Source organism: Opisthocomus hoazin, chromosome 12 (genome assembly GCF_030867145.1).
Source record: "Opisthocomus hoazin isolate bOpiHoa1 chromosome 12, bOpiHoa1.hap1, whole genome shotgun sequence".
NCBI lineage: Eukaryota > Metazoa > Chordata > Aves > Opisthocomiformes > Opisthocomidae > Opisthocomus > Opisthocomus hoazin.
In genome coordinates, this window is record NC_134425.1 from 17,292,763 (window position 1) to 17,318,061 (window position 25,299).

The following is a 25,299-nucleotide window of genomic DNA, read 5'->3' on the forward strand; positions in this document are numbered from 1 at the left end:
CTGCCTGGCATCAAAGAGAATAGGTCAGATCGCAGAGGATTTGCAGTGGTGTTACAGCCTACCACTCTTACTCCCTCTGCTAGGACTGATAATACAGGATTATTATTGTAACATAGGAAGAGGTGCTAGCCAGAGTTTACAAGGAATATCAGGAATTTGGAAAAGAATCCCAACTTCAAGTTAAGGCTTCCATAGTGGTATCTTCCCCTCTTCAGGCCACAAAGATGCTACTAAGACAGCTATTGACAGTTTGCCGATTTTCTGCCTTCATAAAAAGCTCTTGGTTCAAGCTGCAGGATCCACGCTGTGACTTGGATCCTAAAGCCCTTGTCTGGGTGAAGTATTTGAGCAGTGGCTGTACTGTTTCAGAGCAATTGTATGCTTGGAACATGCAGCTCCTATGTTCTCTATCTGTTACTCTGGTTTCCTGCGCCCATCTTCACCAAATCCACCGCATAAAACCATTTTCTCTATTGATTTTGACACTTTATGCCCCATGTGCTGCAAGTTCTTCCCCTGTGCGCAGTCGTTACATAGTACCCTGTGAACACTTGCTGTTTGCCCATGCAGTGCAACCCATATTCTTACACGCCTGCACAGCTACGCTGCTGCCTATTCCTGATACATCGATCCCTCACAGCCACCAAACGCATCAAATACAAATCCATGTTATATGCAGTGCCCCCAAATATGCCCACGCTCCCCTGCGTTTACGTGAGCCTGCACACCCGTTCTCCCATAGCAAATAAAGGACAAGCTCCATTCTGGGCACAAGGAGTACTTCCAGCTGCAGAGCCCTGAAGCCATCTTGCTGACAGACTCACCAGAAAGCACTGGGGATGTCTCTGTCCCATTCCCTGGTACCTATGGGGAGGAGGAAGATGACTGAAGGGGGATTCGTCCTTCTTGGTTCCACCGCACTGGGACTGCAGTTTCTCTGGGAGCTGAAGCTGTAGCCTAGCCAGTAAGGAGCTTTTTAAACCTGGTTCCCCTCTCTCCACGTGACTATTGCTGTCTTAATAATCTGCACAGACTTCCTATGCTAGACAACAGCGCTCCCATATTGCTTCTGGAAAAACAGGGCCTTGCTAAGGAACACCCTTTTTTCCACAAGGTCTCAATTAGCTGAGCTTGATCATGATGTCTATGGTGGGAGAAATCTAGAAAGCCTCCGCTTATTTCCTAAGAGAATTAAGTCACTGTGCATATATATATATGCCTTTAGTTCTCGCATGGAAAGCGTGCACAATCTGGTTAATGTAATATCTGCCGCACCCTCAAGGTAAGAAAGTCCTCAATTGGATTTTATAAAAAAAGTTGCTTAATCTTGAATCTGTCTGGATCTTGTTATGCCTAATGGAGCCTGACAGCGGGTAGAGTTGAAGTCAGAGAAGGGAATGTTGTATTTAGAAACGTCATTGGAGCCAGGCAAGATGGCAGGCTGTTAGTGATATTCCACTGTTGACTGGGAAATGGGCTATAATTTACTTTAGAAAATAGTCAGGTGTTGCTAGATTAGCTATCAATTATTCAAATTTTTGTCTGTTGTCCTCTTTGCAATGTATAGGAGCATATACTGTACGCTGTACCAGTAAGCTTGGATTGTCACTCTCGTACATTAGAATCTATGAAGAAAAAAGAACCCTAAGAACAACAATTTAGCGTGTGCTTCCAGATCTTCATTTGCTGCCGGTGTGAAGGCTCACCGTGCGTTTTGGCAGCAGGGTTTGAATTCTCCAGCTTCGGCAGCACAGCCCTCTGCCACTGATATTACAGAACCACAGGAGCTAGCTACTGTCCTTCCTATGAACCAGCTTTTGAGAAGGGCTGTGTCAAACAGTGTTCAAATAGGCTGGAACTCGCACTTTACAGTTGGTGCATCTGAAAGAGTCTTGCTTCATGTTATGTCTGATACACTTGATGAAAGCGCTTGGCATTTGAGCCAAACAAAACTGTGACTGAGAGGGAATATGACTGCTTTATAAATAAATTGAGGTAAATGTCACTGAGGAAAAAATCCACCACCAAAAACACTGAAACCAAATGACAAAAGAATCATGATAAATTTAGTTGGAAAATGAGAAGGAGTTCTAACTGTCAAAGTAGTGATTACAGTGGGAACTAAAGATCTGGGGTTTAGGGTATTGTTTTATGAGCAAGAGTTGTATGATGAAGTTGCTTGTGAGAGCTGGGATTTGGACTTGAAGACCTAGCACATCCTTTTTTTAATACAATCCAAGATACAATGAAAAGAGTATAAAGGGGCAGGGGATATATCCACCAGTTATTTAGCTTCACATCCTGGTACAGCCACAGAAAGTCTCAAGCTCATTCTGGCCTTGGGGCTCACCGGCACTGAAAGGCTATAAACATTTTTCAAACAAAGTGCATAAGCTGAATGAAGTTAGGTTTGGTTATTCTGTGACAAAAGAAACTCGGGGAATAGCCAGTTGCTGCAGGAACTGGGAACAAAGCAGACAACAGCCTTCTGACTGAATCAATGTTAAAACAATTTCACAGTGATGGGAACATGGCAATGGCAGGGGTGCCCATCTTTCTAGGTTAGCAGGTAAAGGATACCATGCTGTAGACTGTACCAGACACCTTTTGATGACAGTAGATATATCAGCTCCGGCTCCTTGGACTGTTACGAGTGGGCTGGTCAGGTTTGCTTCATAGTATCTCTAAAATCATCTTGTCATTCCAAACGTTTTGTTTACTTAGTATTTAAAAGCTTTGTGTTGTATTGTTAGCAGGCTGTTGTCATAGTATGTCTTCTCTAGAGCCAAAGAAATGCATCTCTTTCACTGAGAGGTCCCATTTGGGTTGGTCCAGCCCTGCATTTTGACAGTCAGTGTCTGTCACGCTACCAACTGTCTTCACACCGAAGATACATATTACAAAAGCACAATGTTTTGGTGTTCCATTTATGCAAGAATGCCAAGTTCTAGGGGAAGACAAGACCTCTCCCTGTTTCTTACAATAGTAGCATTTGTATCTTTTTTACCGAGTTGCTTGAGCTTGTCACAAATACACACCTCCCAAGCTCTTTTTACCTAGGGTCTTCTACCCCTGGCATCAGGTGACCTTCTTCCTGGGGCATCTTTATCTTTTTATCACATATAGGATATCTATAAGTGTGTGCATGCGGAGAGGGTGATGTTGCTGTCTAGGAGGTTCATCCCTCACAATTTCACCACTACTCCTTCTCTATGGGCACACCCTCTTCACCTCACTTTGGCCTCTCTCCAGCTTACTAGCACTTACTATCTTCTGAAGAATATCAGTTGTCTTTGGAACATTTCATACCAGAAGTAGTTAAGTTCCGGCTTCAGCAATATTCCTTCTTGCTACCTGTTTGAATCGCTAGCTCTTGCTGCTGCTTTAGCATCAGCTTTATTCTGTCTTGGAGATAGTTGTATGACAGCAATTTGCAAAACTGCCTGTGAGTGGGGTGAAACTAGGAGCACTCCCAGTTTCAGTCTGGCTGCGCATGGTGTGCGTGCAATCCTCCTCCCTTCATCCTGGCTTGTGCAGGAGAGAATCCAGGTGCAGGGTCCAGAAGGGAGCAAGGGCACGTACCAACCTACAGTAAGACAACCACAATGCTTGGGTCCACTGTAGTCCGTCCTCTTGGTTCACTATGTCATATGTAATCTTTTTTTGATAGTTGGAATAAACCTTTCCTGAGCAAAATCGACCTCGACATTTAGTGAAACAGTAATAATTCCCAGGATTATCAGCCAAGACTTTAATGAAAAGGGGATCTCGCTCACCTTTTTCACACCCGTATTAAATGTTTGTCCACAGACAGGTTATAAACACCCAACTCATTCTGCTCTGTCATTTCCAGGTGACAATCCTGTAGTTTACAGAACAAATTCTTGTTTCTCTAATCCTTAAAGAGCAGGTTTAACATTTTATTCTGTTTGCTTCCATCCCATTTCTGGTACTCTATGATTTCTTTGTTTTCCTTTGAGAGTCCCATTCTTCACTGATTTAGTATTGCCTGCCAACTTCATCACCTCTAAATTTCACTATCAAACACAAAATTTTGGTTGCATATTATTAGTGTAAATATTTAATAAGCTCATTCCCAATAACAGATCTTTCAGGATGGGTAATCTCACTCCAAGCCTGTAATTATCCTTATAGCACAACATAGTATTATATCCTCTTTAGTCAGTTCCTTTCCTGTCTTAACAATTCTATTTATCTCTATCTCTTCTGCTCAGACTAACAATTACAAGTGTCATTGTAGCAGCTGCTTTTGTGAAGTCATGATAGATTAATATCTACCACATTTTCCTTGCTTTTATAAAAGGCAGTTATCAGAAGAAGGTAGCAGATTAATCTGGCTTCCTTTGGGAAGCTCATTTTGTGTGTAGGAGTCTTCTGTGCTTATATGTCTATGTGTCAAATTCATGGAAAGTGTTTTAACTTGAGAACTCCATGTGGTCATAGCATTATATGCATCCCCCTAAACAAAGGCTTTTATTAGATACTTCATAATTTCTGTCATCTGCAGGCCCTGAACAAGACACCTCGCTCAATGTCCAAAGCTAAACTGAGACATGACCCAAAATATATCATGATATGAAAACTTATTGAATTTCAGATGATCCTTAGATTTTTTTGACTGCACTGCTGATGGCAAGGTGCTGGATATTATTTTCCTCCTGTTGAAAAGACTAAACGAAAAAGTAGAAGTAATCTGTCCTTGCTTGCTGGGCGGACCTGTCCTTTCTCTTGGTGCCAGTCTCTTGCTGACATCTCTGCTTGTACAGCAAGTAAAATATGTCCAATTGTGCAGGCTGCAAAAAAGACTTAGAACGAGCACTGGTATCTGCTTAATCAGAAATAGACAACTTAACACAGGCTTCTGATCTTAAATTTATTGTGTACTACACTGATTATTGAACATAATCAAACCAAATCTTTCTATAACCTCATTCATTTTAAGAGGCACCATGTACCTATATCTGAAGATACAATAGGAGTGATTCTTTTGCCAAATGCAAAACAGCTTATTTCACTGATGGCACTAAAGCCCAAACAAACCGTGAGAACATTTAAATTATTCACTGTTAGGCCTAATATTAACATTTGGGACCAAATTATTTCCTTTGGTATAGAAACAGAATTGCCTTTGCGGCCATTGAGAATGGTATGCACAGATCTGGAGAGGAGATGTGGAAATCGTAGAATCATACAATGCTTTGGGTTGGAAGCTACCCTTAGAGGTCATCTAGCCCAGCCCCCCTGCAGTAAGCAGGGACATCTTCAACTAGACTGGGTTGCTCAGAGCCCCATCCAACCTGGCCTTGAATGTTTCGAGGGATGGGGCCTCCACTTCCTCGCTGGGCGACCCGTTCCAGCGTGTCACCACCCTCATGGTAAAAAGTTGCTTCCTTCTATCTAGTCTAAATCTACCCTTCCTCAGTTTACAGCTGTTACTCCTTGTCTTATCACAACAGGCCCCCTTCAGGTACTGAAAGCCTCACTTACCTAAATTCTGTTTGTCATTTTTTGCTTTCCTAAGAGTACTCAGAAACAAGTGGGTTGTTCTTAATAAAGTTGCCTTTTCAATAAGGGAAAGCATGCAAGCAGCAGCTCACGCTACTGTTATCCAAGGTTAACACTGCCGTTACATCCGAATCAGCGTTTTGTTGTGCTAGACACTGAACATGCATAAGCACAGAAAAAAGTCAGATTCACCTTATCTACCTAGAAGCAATTAGCTGTCTATTGCTGGTAGCTGGAGAGAAAGGACCACTGTGTCTGTCAGTGATCCTGAGGCAAGTGATTTCCTTAAGCTTTTGATATTATGATTTCAACTCTTTGAGATAGGAGAAAAAAAAACCAGTAGCTAATTGAAAATAATCTCCTCCAAAACACTGAACAAGACCAGTTCTTGATTTCTTTTAAAAACAAAGCGGATCTGTAAAAATACAAGTATTTGAAAGGATCCAAGTCTCATCACAAGTATTAGCTGAAGAGCCAAAAATAGTTTATTCTCAGAGTTTAAGAACTTTTGTGTATGTTTTGCCATATGTAAGTTTACATGTTAATCTTACAGGTGTTTTCATATGGTTACTTCATGTGTAAGTTTGAATGGGTTTTACTTACTTTTACCGTCCAAAGCCTTTGCAGTTCTATAGCAACAGGTCGGTGTAAATACTTAAAGTTGTGAACTGATTTAGTACTTGGAAACCTCCAGTTGCCCTCAGTTGTAGCATTTATCCAAGTGCAGCACCAAGTAGCAAATTAGCTTCCCAGCTAACATTGACTAGTTTGGACAGTTATAAGTAAATTGTTTTTGCTAAGCTGATTGTTTTAAAATTAAGCCTTCAAGCACCGAAAGAATCAGCAATGCCGAAGGAGACTCAGAGCCTGTCTTCAAAGTTATGACAAGTCAAGCACTTGGCAGTTTTCACAATGACCTATATTTTAATATGGGCTATTGGATTATTTCTAAAGAGGCTTCTTAGCCATAAAAGAATTATGCTCATTGGCTGGGCTGTGGCAAAAATACAATTGAATTAAGGATTGAAATAATTTAGGATCCAGCTGGACAAGTTGTCCCTGCGGCTGAGCAGTAACAGATGTATTAAGCATTGGAAATTGCACAGAAAAAAGGTATAATTGATCTAAGGTAACCTCACTACTTTATATTAAATAAATCAATGGTGATAAGCTGAAAGGTTAGAAGCAAGAAGCTGAATTGAAGGAAGGTGGACCTGGGAAAAAGCAAGTCTAGGTAAAACAAGTTAACTTTTGAGTGCTAAATGTGGTAGCGACTGTGGACACTTGAGCTCCATAAGTACAGTGGCTACGCATTTCCAAATCGTCAGGAATTCTGCTTGGAAGTGCTGGGGGAGAGCGGAGGAGGGGACACCAAACTGCACATCCCTGCAGAAGGGACACATTTTCTAAATGAGAGAAAAAATTACAATTAGCCATCTCTGTCTTAACTTGTGCGTCTGAAGTCATTACTCACTGAAAACCATGGGTGACCCACAGTCCTCACTCTCTCAACACGTGTGCACCTGTAGGCATTGCTGCATTTCAGCTCGGAGATTGAGAGGGAAAGCTGCGCGGTGACAACCACATCACACGGAGCAGCTGGTGTGTTGGGAGTGCAGTGTGTGTGCTTTAAAAGAAGGAGGTAAAACCCGAAAGTTGGACAGCACTGTAGGGTACAGTAAATTCCTTCTGGAGACCCTCGGGGCCTGAACACTCGCAAATGGAGCGGTGCTGGAGTGGGAGGCTGTAGAATGAAGAAAAAAAATCTTTTTCTAGCTCTGTCCTTTGCAAAGGCAGAGACAAAACTGCACACAGAGCAACTTGAAGTAACCCCTCGTGTATGTGTTTAATGTAGATGGAAATACCGAGGGGCAGTACTGGACAGGATTTCCCTGTTGTTACTTCACTTCTGATTCCTTTTCCACCTTTCCAGGCTAAGCACCAATGGTTCTGTAAGCATTAACCTTGTTTTGCAAAGAATGGAAAGACAGACTTGCGTTATGGAGTGTACCTGTATCAGAGTGAACTTATGCTTGCATGGCTGTTGTCAGTTTGGGTGTACATTAAAGCCAACATTCGCTTGCGTGGCTGCTGCAGCGGAGAGCAGGCACTGCCTCGCTCGGGATGACCCCTTTGGTCCTCCCGAGCAGGCAAAGCGGGTGCCGGGACCGGGCGGCGTCTGTCGAGATCGGGGTTAGGGAGTAAGCGCCCAGAGCGACAATGGTTACGGTTCTTTGGCTGCCCGGTTCCCAAGGGTCCCGCTCGGCTGGCGGGCGGCCTGGCGCGGCGGGGGCACTGCGCACCGCAACCCCTCCCGCGAGCGAGCGGCGGGGGCACCGCGCACCGCGCACCCTCTCCCCGGCGGGCGGGGGGCAGCTCTGCGGCTTGCCCTGAAGCGCCACCTGCCGGCTGCCGGGCGGAGCGGCTCTGCGCGGCGGGGGTGGCTGCGGCTGCTGCTGCGGGACCGGCAGCTTCGGAAAAGCCGGGGGAGGGCAGGCGGGTCGTGGCTTAGGTGCCCGTTCTCTTACTCCTGTCGAATAGTGGAGGCCTCTGAAAAGACTAGAGCGCCGGGGGTTTCTACAGAAAGTAAAGACACCTGCTTTGAAAACAAGGAAGACGCAAACTTCCGTAATGATGCAGCAAGTAGGCTGATTTAAAGCAGATATTTGAGACCTATGAATGGCAACATTAAAAGCCAGTCCCGGGTGCAAAATCAAGCAATCGAAATTGAGGAAAGGTTGTCAAGATAATGTTTTAGTTAAGATTTTGCTGTGGCACGAGTGAATGGAAGAGCCGATGTTAGAACACAGCTGTGCCTCTGACTTTCGCCTGACAGCCAGCCCTTTCGCGCACCAGACGTCTTCTGTCTCTCTGCCATTTCCAGGAATTGAAACTTTTGTGACCTGCTAATTCCATGTAGGCTTCCTAAAGCTAATACCAAATTTTGCCTGATTGCTGCTTGTCCTGAGCAGACAAGAATCTTTGACGTAAGAGGAAGGGGAGTGAAAATGCTGGTTTTGAAGTTAGGTGTAGATTTGAAGAATTGTTTGCTTGTTTGTTGATTTCAAATAAACACGCCAAGATGTAACCAGCAGGTAAACATGCAGTCATCCTTTGCTGTGATCATTTAGTTTTCAAACTGTTTTTAATCAAAGTACACTGCTTGCATCTCAGTAAAACATAAGCATAGAAATGGCTAAATGTAAAATTATGTAATTTAAAAAATGTGATAATGCTTTGCCCAGCCAAACCTTCAAGTTTTGTGTATGTACTGGAAGAGTAGCAATACCGAAAGATTAATCAGCCTGAGAGATTCTTTGTGAGACATGATATTCTGAAGGAAAGATGGGACATTCAGAGGTATCCTCAACTTTAAAACATCTCTTTTGCTTTCTGAAGATTTGCATGTTGCGTTCTCTTGCTGTCCGAGTTACGATGAGAGAGTATATAATTCCTCAAGGTCAAAAATTACCATTCATTGGGAAAGTGTGATGGGGAAGTCGAATACACTCACCTCTAGACTGTCATTAACAATTTCTGTGCTACTTCTGAGAGAATATTGCGACTTCTTTGACAGCAGAGTCTAGAATCCTGTTGTGATAGCAAGTCTGCAATGGCCTTCACCCTATGCTCATGCACAGTTAGAGATAAGGACAGAGATTATGGTGGCAACAGATTAGACGGAGAGGAGAAGAGATACATAAAGAGTGGCTCAGATTATGCTGTGGAAGAGGTCTTCTGGTAGTCCATGCCCAGAATCGCATCCTCTGAATGTGAATTCTTTTCTATAGACCAAGGGTACATCTGCAGACTATGCAGTCTCTGTTCTACCTGAAGTAGCTTAATTTTGGGATAATTGCTCTTTTGGTACACATTAAAGTACAAAGTTTTTAGCATTCCCAGGAGGGATCATGGTGGCAAGTCTGGTAACACTGGGATTCCATGTTGGTGACTGGAGTCCCACTGCACTTCAGGAGGTATAAGGAGAACTTACCCTGTCAAGCAGAGCTGACAGCTGTGCTCCCTCTTTTTCTTGGCCAACACCTGCATTTGCAGTCTCCCCATTCTCCATCCCACTGCTGATCTCTCATATCCCTTTGCAGTTAATCGTTATTAACTGCATTCTCATCCATATAAACTCAGCAGAAGAGTATTTTGCCTGCCTTCCCCGTGTCTGTAATTTGGATTTTTCAACTTTAGGCATAGAGTGAGACGTGCATTGGAAAGGCAAAGGAAGTTGCTACAGTTTGTCTCCAGGCATGGCAGAACATTGTGCTGTGTGCCCGCCTACCCTTCATCTGTGCTTTTGCCTCTGGTGAACTGCGGCCACTGTTCTTTTAGGATTCGGGTGCAGAATGGGAACCCAGATGACACAGTTTGCTCCCGTTTTAAGTGACACCGTTTGTGCACTAAGGACAGTGCACTGGGAATGGGATGGGACCTGGCCCTGCCGTCACTGTGTAAGGGGAGGAACCGGGATGATACAAACACAGTCACTCTTCTGGCCATGGAGAGGAACCCAGAAAAATTAGCACGGGGTGGAACAGCAGTGCGTGCTCTGAAAGGATCTCCCACAGAGGGCAATCTCCTTGAAAAGAGAATCTGAGAGAGTGCCAGCCCCAGGGAGGGCCTGGCAGCGAGGCTGAGTGGCAGCAGAGCTGGGGAGGGCTGGTGGGCAATGTGGCCTGGTGCAGACGGGCTGCTGTACTGCAGCTCCCCAGGGATCCCCTGCCTGCGTGGCTGGGCCCAGGGCTGCCAGCTTGCCCAAACCTCATGATATTTAGGGTATTTTCATGAATTCCTACCTTCTGAATTCATGTGATTGTATTAGAAACCTGGCTTCTATCCAAGAATGAGAAGCTGCATTTCTAGCTCATAAGCTTGACAATGTGAACCTTAAGGACTCGAAAATGGAAGGGTAATAAAAATAAATGCCTTACTATTTTTCTGAAGAAAAACAAAGATGAATTTAGGAGGGTTTCTCAGTGTGGTTTAGAAAGTCTTTAGAAGAGGGAAACACCTTGAGCCTCTTTCTGTGCATTCAGAGAGACATCTCAGAACCTTTCTAAGACTTCACATTCTGCAGGTCTATCATGGCAGGGAGGTAGAGATGGGGAAGCAAATGGAATCAGGCCTTAATTACATAAAGTTCCACTTAGTTGTGCTGTCGTGCAGTTGTACAATGCAGAAATTTCCTGCACAAAAGAGTACATGAAATTAAAAAAAAAAAAAAATAAAAAAAAAGGGGGGGGGAGTGAGCAGAACGTGTGAAAGGATGTTGAACCAAAAGCAAACTAGCATGTTATTGTGGAAAATCAAGATATACTAGCATACATGGTGTGAGCTACTGAGCAGTGTAGAACAATGAGTTGTTCTACATGCTCACTCCTAATTTCTTAAAGAAGCTTTTGCTATTAATGGCAGGCTGTTGTTCATTATTTGTCTGCCTGTTATTAATGTAGGCAGTGCTATTTTTTAACACATTTTTATGATCCTAGTGTTTTCTGGTGTTTGTTTGTTTTTAAATTTCTAAAGTTCAGACAAGGATCTGCCTGAGCTTCCATGCATACTGCGGAAGGAGATCTAAGGGCCAGTCTCATCCCTGGCTTCTGCACCTCATTAGCAGTTTGCAGATTTTCTGGGAGAGAGATTGTCGAATATTTTCAGTACCTCTTTATGCGGGGCTCAGACTCCTGCTGGGCCACACAGCAGTGTGGTTTGCCTTGCGTTCAAGTCCAGACAGGAGTTCAGAGTCCTTCTAGCAAGGACTCTGAGTTAAGGCAGGCTGATGCAAATGAGTTGAGTTAGACTCAAAACTTTCCTCTGAAAGTGGGAAATGTGGTTTCTCCTTTTTTCTTTTATTTTTTTCCTTTAGGAGAGAGAAAAAAGAAGAGATAGGTATAGGTACTGCTTGGTTATGCCTTGTGTGTGCTGGCCTCAAAGAGCTGGTTTCGTTATTTAGGCTGCGAGAAGGAGTAGGCTAACAGATTTGCTGGACTCTGATTTCTGGTTAGCCCTTTCAATAAATTAGCAAGTACAGAGGAAACTATGGTGGAATTTGAGGACGAGAGGATGAGTTGTTTGAGTGGGACACTTCTCTGAAGCTTCCTGCATCTTTTTTTCATCATCTGTGAGACCCTAGGTAAAACTTGGAAGGCAAACTCTGGAAGGAATATTGTGTATTTAGTTATGTCAGTACATGCTAACTTCACAAGACTAGAAGAGAGAAAATAATAAGATAGAACCAAATTAAATTGGTATGGTCAATAACTTAATCATGGAGAGGGTTACTGAAGGCAAAACTAACCTATGTTTAACTACATCTAGGCCAGGTACCAGTTTGCCTGCTTCTTTTTGTTCGGGAATTGCTGCAGTTTTCTTCAACATTTCCCTTTCCTTAGGGCTTCAGCCCCTACAACTCTGATCTGTGTGTCTGTAAGGAGACAGGGTTTAGTGCAGCAACAGCACCTCAGTACTCTCCTTCTCAATAAATGAATCATTAACATTGACCACCGACTCTCATATTATTTATCTTACACTGTTCCCTCTTTTCTCTTACCCTCATTCTTTTTTCCCCTCTTCTGAGTTGGGCTTAGCAAAACTTGGTTCCAGTCCCCACTGTCGGGTAAGTCTCTGCATTGCCTACGGGGAGAAAGAGAAAATGGGTCGGAGCTACTGAGGCAGCAGCAGGGCGCAGTCACCTTACTGGAATGAGTATGAGGCCAGGAACAGAGCAGTGCTGGAAGCTTCGTGCGGTGTTTCTGTGGTATAACAACAGCTCTGATGGCACACTAATTCAGTTTTTTTACTTTTAGGAACCACTAAGGCAGTATTGATGCTTCCTTAACTGTGCTAGTTCATTATCATACAATGTAATTATCTGATTCTGGTATACAGTTTGTAGGACCAATTTTCTGGGGCCTGTTTCTTGGCAGATATGCCTGATAACACAGCTTCCAAAAATGTACATTGAAGGGTCAGATTTCTGTGCTGAATAAGTTATTATTTTTATTTTGGTGGGGTCTGGGGCCCTGTTATGATAGGTTCTGTAAAATGTCTAACATAAGGCCAGTCCAAGCCCTACAGAATTCAAGTTTAAAAAACCCCATAAGAGTATGTGATAGGCTCAAGTCAAAATCCCAAACTTTTGGGAGGAATTCGGATATAAATTGGAACTTGGCAGCTCTGGAGGTTTATAATTAAAAATGTCAAATAAAACTCTGGTAGAAGCCTTACCATGTCATTGCTGACATTAATGCTAGACTGCCTTACTGGGATTGGTAGAGGCTTTCTTCCTTCTTGTTTAGTAATGTATTTCCTCTTGGAGGAAAACTGTGGTGGTAAAACTCAGCAAAGCCCACAATGTCTCATAAACAAATTAATTTCATTCTTCAAACATTGTTTCATTCAAGAGCAATACATTCAAAATTAATTTTAGCACTGGATCTTCAGCTGGTTCCTTTTGCAGGAATGAAGCAGCCATTCTTTGAATCTCCCTTGAAGTCTGCTGAATTTGTTAAAATCTATGATGTTATCTTCTGTTGGGAATGCATCCTTTACTGAATTGCAGGAAGGGAATGACCTTGATAACATACTTGATGTATGACTTTATTTGGAGTTTATTAGGAAAAACCCACACATTTGTTTCTAATGGTGAGCACTTGCCTTTAATATGTAAAAAAAATCACCCTTAATGTGTCTCTAGACAGATGTAGTGGCGTTTCAGGATTCTTCAATGATTTTTAAAACAAAAAAACAAACAAGGGAGACCTGTTTCTCGAGTGAGGAGATCTCATTTTATCTGTCTCTGAGAAAGCCCCAGCTGCTCTGCTTCTCCCAGAAACGTACTTAGCAAGGCCCAAGGAAGAGGTAATAGGGCACTTTCATTTGTTTAACGTTAGGCATAGCTTTTGCTGCATTTCTTGATTCATTGATTTTTTTGTTTTTCACGCACTACTGTGATGTACAGATGTGATCTGAATACAGTTCTTTTTTATGGAGACTATCCAGTCTCTTTGCCTCTGGTTACTAAGTGTAGTTATTTGAAATGCAAATACCTCTGTGTTACTTCCAGTATTTAATGTTCTGTACAGAGAAGAGACAGAAATGAAGAGATTGAAGGTAAAGGAGAAACGATACGATCTAAATGATTTTGTGGCTGAAGACTGAGTGCTGGCTAAATCTGGGAGGAATAAGCACCTGTTTGGGAAGTGTTTCACCAAATAAAAAACACTAGGTTCAGTTTATTATACTTTTATATTTTAGCTTATTCTGTAGGAACAAATGAAATTCAGATTGCTAGACATTCATTGAAACAGTTATGCAGCTAAAGTTACCTTGATTTTAGCATTAATATTGCCTGGAAGAGCATTAATATTTCGTGGAAGGCTGCAGTTTAGGTTAGTGGTTTGTATTCCCTCCCTTTTTTGGGGTGGTTTGGAATTTTTTAAAGTACTTTTATTCAGTGGAGGAGTAGGGAACGCACCATGTGATTGCAACAGTATAGCAGGACTGGTAAGTAAGGCCAAAGCTGTGGAAGACGGTCTGCAGTGTAACCCACGGCTGAAAGAGTTCAGTTAAAACCATTCATTAGATGCTCTCTCATGGTGAGTGGATTCAGAGAATATCAGCACTGGCTTTTGAACCACTTATCAATTAATGAGAAACCAAAGTTGTAATGAGTATGGTGATGAACACTGAGTAGTTAATAGTAGAAGCTCGTAAGCAAGAAGAGGCCAGTGCAAAACATGGCACTGTGGCAGTTGTTCCCTCCCCTAACCCTGAATAATAAAAGAATTGAATAGGAGTTGCCCGTGTTGGAAATAAGCCTACACACACAGGCCTGCCTTGTGAGCCGGCATTGACTTTCAGCAGCAATAACGAAGTCAATGCGCTACCGTGCTATACAAATGAGATGAGCTTCCTTGTGCATAAATGAGGCTTTCAGCAAAGAAAATACGTGGGGTTTGTTGCACTGGGTGGCAAACATCTTCCATTATCCCCCTAGCAATGGGGGCGGAAATTACTTGGTGTTTGGCAAGAGAACATACCTGTAAGCCAAAGGGGCTGTGCCGTGCTGCTGCTCTGCCTCTAGTTGCAGTTGCCCCATTACCAGGACAAGACTTGTTTTTCTGCCAGTACTGTGAATGCTGCCTGGCTTCTGGTCAGACTTTGTTTGCTCCAAGAAAGCCATGTGGGAAGACTGGCTTGTGCTTTTTTTACCAGTCCTGTTCTTAAGTCCTCCAGACAGCTTATTTTCACAATTAAAATGGAGTTAACAGGGATTTTCTTCTCTTCTGTCACACTCTTTGTGCCTTGCACTTGGTTGTGCTGTGTTTTTCTGAAGTAACAGACTGAAAATGTGTTTTAGTGATACTTGGTCCTCTAAACTGCAGGTGGCTTTTGGAAAAGGATACTTTAGGCACAGAGGTACCTTTGAGCTTTAAACAACGTGACCTTCTGTCTGTGGGTGCTTCCATACAGCATTTGTCTAGAGATCAAGGTAAATTTTTATCTGAGATGCTTCCTCTGAAGTAATTGCTTGTGAAGAAACAGAAAAAAGCTCTTGATTTTTTTTAATCATTCCCCACTGTCTGAAAGTGGATGCCACCAGTGGGACACGGGCATCTGTCTAGTGGCAAACTTCTAACCTAAAATGAATATTCTTGTCTGATGGCTCATTTCACCACGAAAGACATAAGCTATAGAGTTATAGTAACTGAAGACTTCACATCTATATGTGTTTTATTCCTTAGAGTTTGGGTGACCTGACTGCAACAGCACTGTTTTTAGGAGAGAAGAGGTGGTGACCTTGTCATCCTGGCTTGGTTATTGTTAAGGTTGCATCTGAAACAATTGCCAAGGTGGTTTCTTTACCGATGTTTTTAATTAGGAAGTATCACCAAGATAAATTTGATTCAGTTTTGCTACATCAGTATCATGGAGCGGATTGTGAGCTGAAATATATGTAGATGGCTGTCCTGGGTTTGGCCAGAACAGGGTTAATTTTCACTGGACTCCAGGAAGGGGCACAGCCGGGGGGTGGGGGCTGACCCCACCTGGCCAAACAGAGCCCGGTATTCCATACCATGTGACGTCACGCTGGGTTCCGGTGGGGGGGGGGGCAGCGCGGCGGGAAGGCACTCGCGGCTTGGGGGGGCGCAGCGCCGGTCCTGTTTCGGGAGAGCGGCTGTCTGGGCCGTACGGTTCGTTGTTGTGTTTTCTCTTTATTTGTATCGTTGTTGTTCCTGTTTTCCCTCTGTTTGCTGTTCTGTTAAACTGCCCTTATCCCGACCCACCAGGTTCTGCCTCTTTCTTTTCATTCTCCTCCGCACGCCGGCGGGGGGAGGGGCGGCCGCGTGGCGCTTTTGTTGCCGGCGGCAGCCGAAACCAAGACAATGGCTAACAACTTCATGTCTTGAAATTATTTTATATTTTCTCAGTTAGAAGATGGTGGGATACCTTGATGGGTAGGCCTGATGTAGGATCAGAATAGGATTAGAATATATTTTTCGAGTAAGAATAGTGTGGAAGTTTCAATATTTTAAGGAAAGGGGTGAAATACTTCATATTCATTGCACTTATAGCACAAATTACTTTCAGAGAAACATCCAGTGATTAGGAATGATAAAGTCTTGATGAATTACCCTGCCTTACACAGTGATATAATTAGACACTTCTGGCTGGCTTTATTTTGTATGACCGGTGTGATATATTCCCAAGAGACAAAAGCACTTTCTAAGGAGGGAATACATTGTCCTCGTAGCATCAACAGGCCTTTCTTGAGTACATTGTGACATCCTTTTTGTGGGATGTGTTTGTCACCATGCTATATGGGAGATGTGTGCGTAATGAATTCAGTGGAAATAAACAGTGTTTTCCTCCTTATGAATATTTGTTCTATGATTTATTTATCCACCCAGACTTGGGCTAGTAGCATGTCAAATGCTGCCTGTTTGTTTTCCTGTTGACATATTTCTATCAGCAGTGTCTTCTGTATTATGGACAGGAAAAATATTAGCAGACTTATAAAACAATGGCTTAACGAGACCAATTCTTTGATGTAAGCTAGATTGACTCCACTTGGGAACAAAATAAGAGATTAGGTGGATGGGAGGGGCTTTTTGTCTACTGTGAAATTGTTCACATTAGGCTGAAAGAAGAGTAAATTGAGACTGACTGACTCCACCAGAAGGTCAGACACTGACCGGTGCTGGCAGGCCGGTGTCTGCTAGGGTAGAGCTTGCCTACGTACCCTGTGTCACTGTATGGAGACCCGAGATCTCTTTCTTTTGCACCTTAGCATGCACCAAATCATGGTGGAAAGAATCAGGCTTGATATCACTGAAAATGCCTAGTTGACAGCAAGCAAGTCAGAGATAGCTGCAGGTAAGAAGTACAAGTATTTTGATAGGAAAGAAGATGCTAGAGTCTAAATGCACCATCTTGCAATAAATGATCAAATCTGTTTAATTTCTGCTTTTCATGATCCGATGCTGAGTTTGCCGCCTTGAAAAAAAAAATCAGGGGAGTGTTAAAGCAAAGAATGTCAAATTTGATTACAGGGTTTGGGACACCATGAGCACCCAGGGGTAATTCACTTCATCAGAACTCTTGGCATTTCTATCTCTGCTATGCTGGTACCCTCTTGTGTAAGTTTGCAGCAGGGTAGTCATTTTCCTTTTGCCGTGTCTATTTATAAACTGTTAAATATCCAGGAAAGGTAGAAACCCTTGTTAGTTATGTGCTTTATACAATACTTAGTTCAATGACTGTTTCTTCTGTTGGAGCTGTGAATTCCATTGCAATGAAATTAATAATAATGGAAAGTTCTGTCAAAGGTGACTCTCGTTACTTGTCATTGTGTGCAGGACTTCTTCTCTGTGGTCCACAGAGTATCTCTTCTGCTAACAGAGAAGTTGCCACTATATGGAGCATAGAATTTTGCCTTTAAAATTGGCAATAGCAAAGGTAGAAAGAATGGCTCCTGCTCGTATTTATTTCAAATGTTGTTTTAAGGTTTAGTGTCGCTTTGAGTTAATAATAGTTCAAACCTGCATTCAAACTGCGTAGGTGAAAATGTTACCGTTTCTCTCTCCCCAGTGTATATCGACAATATACTTTTCTGCTTACAAGAGGCAGGCTGTCGAAGACATGTAATTAAATAACATTAAGGAGATTGGCATGCTTTCATTGAAAAGACCAGCGTACAAAATCTAAACATTTTAAATTATTTCTGCTTTGAATGGCTGCTGTAGTTCATGGCTGGTTATCTCCCGTATCAAAGACTTCCGGCATTGAGGAAAACAGTGTTCCTAAAAGCTGCTGGCAGTTCTGGTATGACTCCTTTTAGTCTCCTATACTTTTTCCTGTTCATTTCTTTTTTACATTTAGAAAAAACCCATTTTGGATTATCCTGCAATCTTTGATATCAGGAGATACGAGCAGAAGCATGCACTTGCGTATCTAATTGTGCACTTGGCCTTATCTCTGTCTGCAAGGCTGATGTTTACCTTTGAAAAGGAAATTATTCTTTTTGAACAATTATAGCCTCTAAGCTTTCATCATGTCTCTAATTTGTAGTGCTTTGCTTCTAATGCACTGTCAGATGCTTAGTGAAGTTTTAGGAAGATAATGTCCTTAACAAAAAGGAAGTAATTATTTTATTTGTTTTTAGAAAAAAGCTCTTTTTAACAATAATCTGAGCTGATCAAAAGGTTCTTGATAAACTGGTCTTTTAAATTCAGCAAGGATAAAGCTCAGATACTGCAGTAGGCAGGAATGAGCAGTTGTGGGAAGAGAGAAAGGGGAAGCTAGTTAAGGAGTACTTCTTTAGAAGAGGATCTAGGGCTTACAGATCAGCGATAGCTGTATGTGAATCAGCAATGTCGTGGTGTTTTAGAAAAGCCAAGCCTTGCACTGGATGTGTTTGAGCAGGAATATTGACTGTAAACTGTGTAAAGAAAGCCTTCTAATCTATGGAATGGTAGGGCTGAGGCTGAAATGCTATCTCCAGAGAACTTACATATATAATATGCAGAAGTCTGGAAAGTGCAACCTGTGAGGAAAGAGGTTTTTCTTTTTGGCTTGAGGAAGGCAGGCTGGGAGATGCAAGAGTGAACCGGGCATGATGATAAGCTCTGGATATGTGTATGTACAGATATAAATAGTTACCCTGCAGAGAAGTAGAAATGAATCCATTGTCCCTGAGCAAGGTGAACACGGTACCTAGTGACTTCAGCTGCAGAAGTATTCAGGTTAGACCATGAGAAAAACTTCCCTAACAGTAGAAATTGTTAAGCAATGGACTAGATTGTATGGCAAGGCTGGGCAGTCTTCCACTGTGGAGGCCTTTAATGACAGGTTTAATATGATGAAGTCTCACTTGTGGAAACAAATTCTATTTGCTGAGTTTATAGGAAGGGAACAAATTTTTATGTGTATTTATCGGGTATCCTTTCTAATACCAAATTCACAATAAAGCATAAGCTAAGTAGCATTCTCAAAATGCCTCGGTTTTGCTAGCAATTCCTGGAAAATACAAATCCCCAGTCTCCTATATAAAACCCATGACTGGTTTGAATGATTCCTGTTGTAGTACTGTTACACTGCTAAACTGAGTCTTGTGCAACCATTGTATAACCTCAAGAAATAACATGCTCAAGGAGACTTACAGAAACTAGGGAAACATGCTCGCTCGCTCTTACCTATGCCCAGTTTAGAACAAAGCAATGACCATGCGGGTGTAGCTTTAAAAATGAGCCTCACTTGAACCTCATTTTAACATGCAAAAGATTTTCAGCAGAATATTTTCTAGATAGTCTAATAAAAATGAACCATTGAAAAAAGTTAACATAATTGATTTACTTTTAGCACATGAAAGCATGTAAAAGCATGAAAACATAGACTAATTGTGATGTGAGAATAGAGGGGCATATATTTACTTTCAGCCTGTTATGGTATAGGGGAGGTTTAAAAAAAGACAAGAGCAGGTGGTGCCTAGTTAAGATGATGAAATATTTCCTGTTATAACAATGTCACGTGGCTCTGAAGTCTCACCTGTCAAGCCGTGGTTGTTACAGAATATCTTAAACCAAGAGGATGACACAATAAATGAAAACTTTCATAAAATTTAATCGGTTCACATATTGTTTTCCTCAGTGAGGGTAGTGTAATTCTTACCATCATTGACAATAACTAGCCATGGAAGTGTTTCTTGTTTTTTAATTAATAGTATTATTACTTAATAAGTACAAAGTATCTGATTGGTGCCCACAGGATTAAGCATACACTTAAGTGCTTAGCAGAAGTTGGGTCCTTAAATGACCCTTCTGTATTTCCTTTGTCATGGCACTAAACCTGCTGTGCTGCTTGAACTTTATCTGAGTAAGTGCTGCATACTGTATTTATATCAGACACATTTTTTTGTTTGCATTTTGGCTTTACGAAATGTCAGAATCAATCTTATACTAATGAAATGTCCAAATTTCATCTCAGCTATGAACATAGCTGCTAATCCTATAAGATGTTTACTTTCTGCCTCTCTGGCTATGTATAGTAACAGAGAGTCTGCCAACTTAAGCACTGCTGACAAAAGTCTCCCTACTGCTAGTCAGTCTAATAAATGTTATTTCATTGAGCAAAGATTTAAAATTAATTAATTAAATGTCATTAAAATCCCTTGCAACCTTTGGCAAGTTTGCTCTTACTGCACGCCAGTAAAAGTACTTACCTGAATGCTCCATGAGTAGCCCCTGAATCCCACCCAATTCAATAATTTTTATGCTGTAATCTCACAGTTTCTTTAATCATTATGGAATACAGATTTTGGTGGTAGTGGCTGCGTTTTGGGCAGAAACATGGAGGCAAAAAGTAGAGAGGAAAGGTAGGCTGTTCCAAGGCATGCAAAACCACTGGGAAAAATGTAAGCCAAAGGCCAATCCACACAGAGTCCAGCCTTCCTCGCAAATCATACGCAGTGTAACTACGAACCTTCCAAACCTTTCTTAAAAATTGGTGTTAAATTTTTTACTGTGGCATTCCAAAGGGAGAGCTATGTAATTCTCAGCATGAAATCTCAGGCTGCTTTGCTTGGTGAAGGCTGTGGTCAAACGGTTGACAGGCAGACTCTCCGCAGAGGAGTGCAGATGTGTTTGTATGTAGTGACATTTTTTACATTTAGTTTCTAAGCTTCAGGCCCTGATTTTCCACATCCATGCATTCTGAGTAGCCCTTGGCACTGATGCAGACACCACCAGAAGCCTGCTCAGGCACAATGGTGTAGTTATTTGCTCTGGCATAGTGCCTGAGGAATTACCCAGGAATAGGGCCTTGGTGCGCTGACCACCATAGAAAAAAAGATCTCAAAAAATGTTTCCCAGGGAACACTTTGTTTTAGATGGGAGTTGCTAGGCAGGTGACATCTGGCCAATTGGCCCTTACCCTGTACAGCAGTCCTATGAATGGTCATTAGACCTGTCACACAACACGATCCTTCTTTGAACTCCCAGGGCTCTTAGTCCTGGGTTCTTGAGGGGTTGAACAGGTACAGCATGCAGCACACAGCTGTCTTGCAAAATTTCCCTTGCAAACCATCTGGGAATCACTGAACTTTTTTTTTCCCCACAACTTATGGAGCTAGCTGATGAGGAAGAGGAGGTAACACCCACAGGAACATTGTGGGAAGACAATTTGGTACCTAACTTGTTCTGATGTTGATAAGTACAAAAGCTCAGAAGCAGCAGCCACTGCCTGGCTTGGTACCTGTGACCGATGCTGCACAGCTATGAACTGTGAAAACAGGAGATCCATTTTCAGATGCTTTCTGGAAGTGTTACTGCTCCTCATAGTTCTGCTGATGGACAGCAACCAGCCAGGAACTATGGGATTTTGGCAGTTTAGGACCAGATCTTATATCAGTATTATCTGGCATGAAACCTGGGTGTGCTGTCTCCATTTCTGCATTTAGGCAGTGCCACTGATGCAGCAAAGCAAGTACAAACATCATTTAAATTTTCTTGGATCAGAAGCTCTTTCCCTCAGAAATAAGCCTCTGGTTTGGCCAGTGGAGACCTGACTTATTCACCTTCCTTAAACAAATTGATCAGGATTTACATTTATGAATATCTTACTTGTTCCAGGGTGAACTAGAAAGGTCCACTTCCCTAGGTGACCCACCATTGCCTTTCATGTGTTCACAAACAGGAGCCTAGCTTTTAAAAAATGAAAGTGAGATTTATTCATAGTGATTGTATGTACTTTATGTACATAGTTATCAGAAAACATGAAAAACAGCAGCCCATGGGCCTCTGTTCTTGAGAAATAGTTGTGCTTGCCTCTTGTGATAGACTTGTTCTCATCAGATTCTCACCCTTGTTCGGTTAAGATTGCTGGAGTTTCTATATACTTTAGTGTCTTATTTTGGTATCTGTGAAGGATTTATCATCAAATCCATGTTACAGCACGACAGATAAGTACTGATTAAATAAATTATGTTTCCTGTGGTGATGTGGGACCCAATATACCTTTCTAGCTCTATTGTGCAGGACTCGAAATGGTCTTTAAACACCCCATAGACTTAAGAATTTGCACCTCAGAAGTCTCGGGCAGAAAGGTGTCATCCCTCAATGACTGACTGACAACCGTGTTCTGTTTAGTATTTTTAATCTTCTCCTTCTGTTTCGCTCTGCCACTTAATGTAATGCCCGTTTATTGCAGAGTGCTTTTAGTTTGGTCCTTTTAAAAGCTCCCTGAGGCACAATGATGCCTAGAAATGAATGTATTCCCTTCCCACACATCAAGCAGATGTGTGTATATTGAGTTAGTATCTCTAACGTTTAGCTGATTTCTTTTCAGAGCATAGTTGAATCACTGCTACATACCAAACCCATTTGAGGCCTTTCCTCCCTAAACTATTGGGATATGTAGATTTATATACGCAGTATTTTTAGCTTTAATTGTAAAGTGCTAGTGTGATTTGCAGGTTTTTATAAAATCACTAGTCCTAAATATGCTACGCTATTAGACAGCATAGTGCTCCATTTGTTGAATGTGGCTGCGTTCAACAGGAGCGTGTAAGGCACCTTTAGCATGCCAAGACCTGAAGGCGGTTGCCTTTGTCATCTTTGCCCACCCATCTTTTTCTTACTGGTTAGAATAGAAGTCATCTTTGAAAAGGTTACTGCTCGTTGGAAAGCTGAGGACTTCGGTTAACATGCTCGGCAAAAGCATGCTTGTGAAGGAATTAACATGCATTCCAGCTAACTGTACAGCCAGGTTAGGGTAACTCCTGCTTCTCCTTCTCAACAGTGAAAGAAAATCCTCTCCTAATGTTTGTATTACACAAAACCATGATTGTTACTTCTCAGCTATGGTGGAGGTTGCTCATTTTACCTGTAAATGGCTATGCTTTTTCTTCCATCGGAAAACAGTGGTATCTCCCATGTACCTGCAAATCTTCTTTGTACCATATCCCCTCTTGCTGAGACAGTCAGCAGAAGTAACTCTTTGGGAGAGCATCAGTCCTGTCCTACTTTTCTATCGTTGCCGTAAAGCAAAGTGCCAACACACTCAGAACTAAAAATGCCAACTTCAGCTTGCATTGTGTTTATCAAGGTAAGACAACATAAGGATGATTTCCTGGAAATCCTCCCAGCCCCTGAAGGCAGACAGTACCCTTCCCACTGTACTGAAAAGACTTAGCTGTTCAAGTAAAGTCTTCTAAAAATATAGATTTATTTTAAGCATGTGAAACATCAGGATAGGCACAATTATAAACACAGAAAGACTGAACATGGCAATGACTTTGCAGCCAGACAACGCAAGCAATAACTTAGAGGCAAAGGTTACCGTTTCACATACAAAACCTGCTGAAAATTGGTTATTTCAGTTTTAATCTGAAAATATCCTGCCATTCCACCACCTCCAAGTTTGTATTTAGAAGTTACTTGTGTAAATACCTATATATTTTAAATACTGTATAAAGTGCGTTCAGATGAAGGACGGATAAAGGCAAAGGCCTAATTTCCAGTGCACTAGACAAGACTGAGGCAAAACATACTCAGATCATTGACTAGAAAGAACTTGGTTTTGAATCAAACCCTAAGAATATATTGAGTAATGGCACAGTAATGCAAACATGGTTTCTAGGAGACAACTTTAGAGTAGATACTAACTACTAGAACTATAGCTTGACAGCATATTTGCCTTTAAAGTTTTGCAGAGCAAAGTCACATTCCTCTGTTTATAATTACTAGAATAAAAATATGCTGAAGTTTGAAATATTCCTCCTAATGTGATCCTAAACAGTTGTTACTATAAACAACATTCTATTTATTTTGAAATAGTTCATTAATTCTTGGGTCTTACTGTCTGCATTTTTGTGTAGACTGTGTGCTGCTATCTTGGAATTCTAATTAGTTTTTTGTTGTTAGAAGTACAGCCATCTTTAACTCGCCTTTAAGCCTAAAGCTGTTCCTGTTAACATCAGTGAATCAGCTTGTCTTGTTCAGAAGCTTAGGCTTTATGGATCACAAGTACTTGAGGGAAACCTAAGGACAGCTAAAAGAAAGCAGCTTCAACTCTCAGCTTCTTGTAACTCACTGTGTCTCTCAGAAACTTGAGAAAGGCTAAGGGATATTGCAAATTAAAACACTCTGGCATCATTTTTTTTCCCCTTAAGACATGTTGGGGATGTAGAGGAATTGAGCAGCACCAAAAATTCCACTTGTTTTTACCCAAGTGTACTCCTCAGTCTCCTCTCTGAGAGGTCACTGCAGTGCTGGAGCCTGTTAGTCCTCGTAGCCTATCTGTTACTTTTGTGGAAGCATGGTCTTGGAAGACAGTGGACAACATTCCCAGTATTGTGATACTGACATCAAGGACAGAATAGTTACAGTGCTTTTGCCCTTACACTCTAACAGGAATAACTCCTCCTAATATGAAAGTAATAAAAGAAACTTTTTTTTTAATTGTAACTTCCATCTCTGTTTTATATCAATTGTACTTATGAATAGCTAGGGAAAAAAATCCTGGAGAATCCAAGAGCTGAATTCTCTGACTCGTCTCAGTCATCCTTTTTGTCAGAGGTACTTGAGTTATCCTCTTCATTGCCTTCAGGACAGACTTTATGTCTTGCAATTGGTGTTGTTTCTGAGACTGGGATTGTACTCTTTCTAACTGGGCTGTGTTTGAATTCAGGTGACTCAATGTTCTCCTCCTCCAACATATCTGACTGGTATCTCTGTAGCTCTAGGTATGTAGTAAACAACTTGGCATATTCTGGATGCTTGAATGCAAAGTCCTTGAACTCATCTGAAAAATATAAAAAATACAGATATTATAGTGCAGCAATAGAATCAAGGAAAATTTCAGTGCCTGCTCCTTTTACTGAAGCTGATCACCAGTTGCTTTCCTCTGAAGCACGTCAGGCAAATCACACAAAGTATGTAGGTCTGTGCTTCAGCAGTTTTCCCCAGAAACAGGGTAGGAGATAATTTCAGGGGAAAAAAGGGTAGGAAACGCTCACTGTCAATATGACTGTCAGAGTGCTCTTCGTTACAAAAGGACGTAACTTACCATAGGACAGCTTCCCGGTTTCATCTGTATCTATTTCTTTAAAGAGCACAGAAACGTCAAGCTCAGGCACCCCCAGAGCTGACTGAATGATACAGGCAAACTCATCTTCTGTTATAGTGCCATCCTCATCCATGTCAAAGAGCTGGAAAAGATATTACGTGCAGAAATACTTTAGCATCAGTTTGCCTACGAACCTTC

The 25,299-nt window shown here is 41.8% G+C and overlaps 1 protein-coding gene across 1 annotated transcript in view; it reads right to left on the reverse strand.

Moving 5' to 3' along the window:
- Positions 1 to 23,246: 23,246 nt before the first annotated feature.
- The window catches only part of LOC104333945 (lysophosphatidylcholine acyltransferase 2), a 32,687-nt gene continuing 30,634 nt past the window's right edge, over positions 23,247 to 25,299 (reverse strand). The window contains exons 13-14 of the mRNA XM_075433989.1: positions 25,102 to 25,243; positions 23,247 to 24,837 (exon numbers count right to left, since the gene is read on the reverse strand). Coding sequence (XP_075290104.1) covers positions 24,590 to 24,837; positions 25,102 to 25,243 — 390 coding nt within the window. The 3' untranslated portion in view covers positions 23,247 to 24,589. The remainder of the gene's footprint in view (positions 24,838 to 25,101; positions 25,244 to 25,299) is intronic.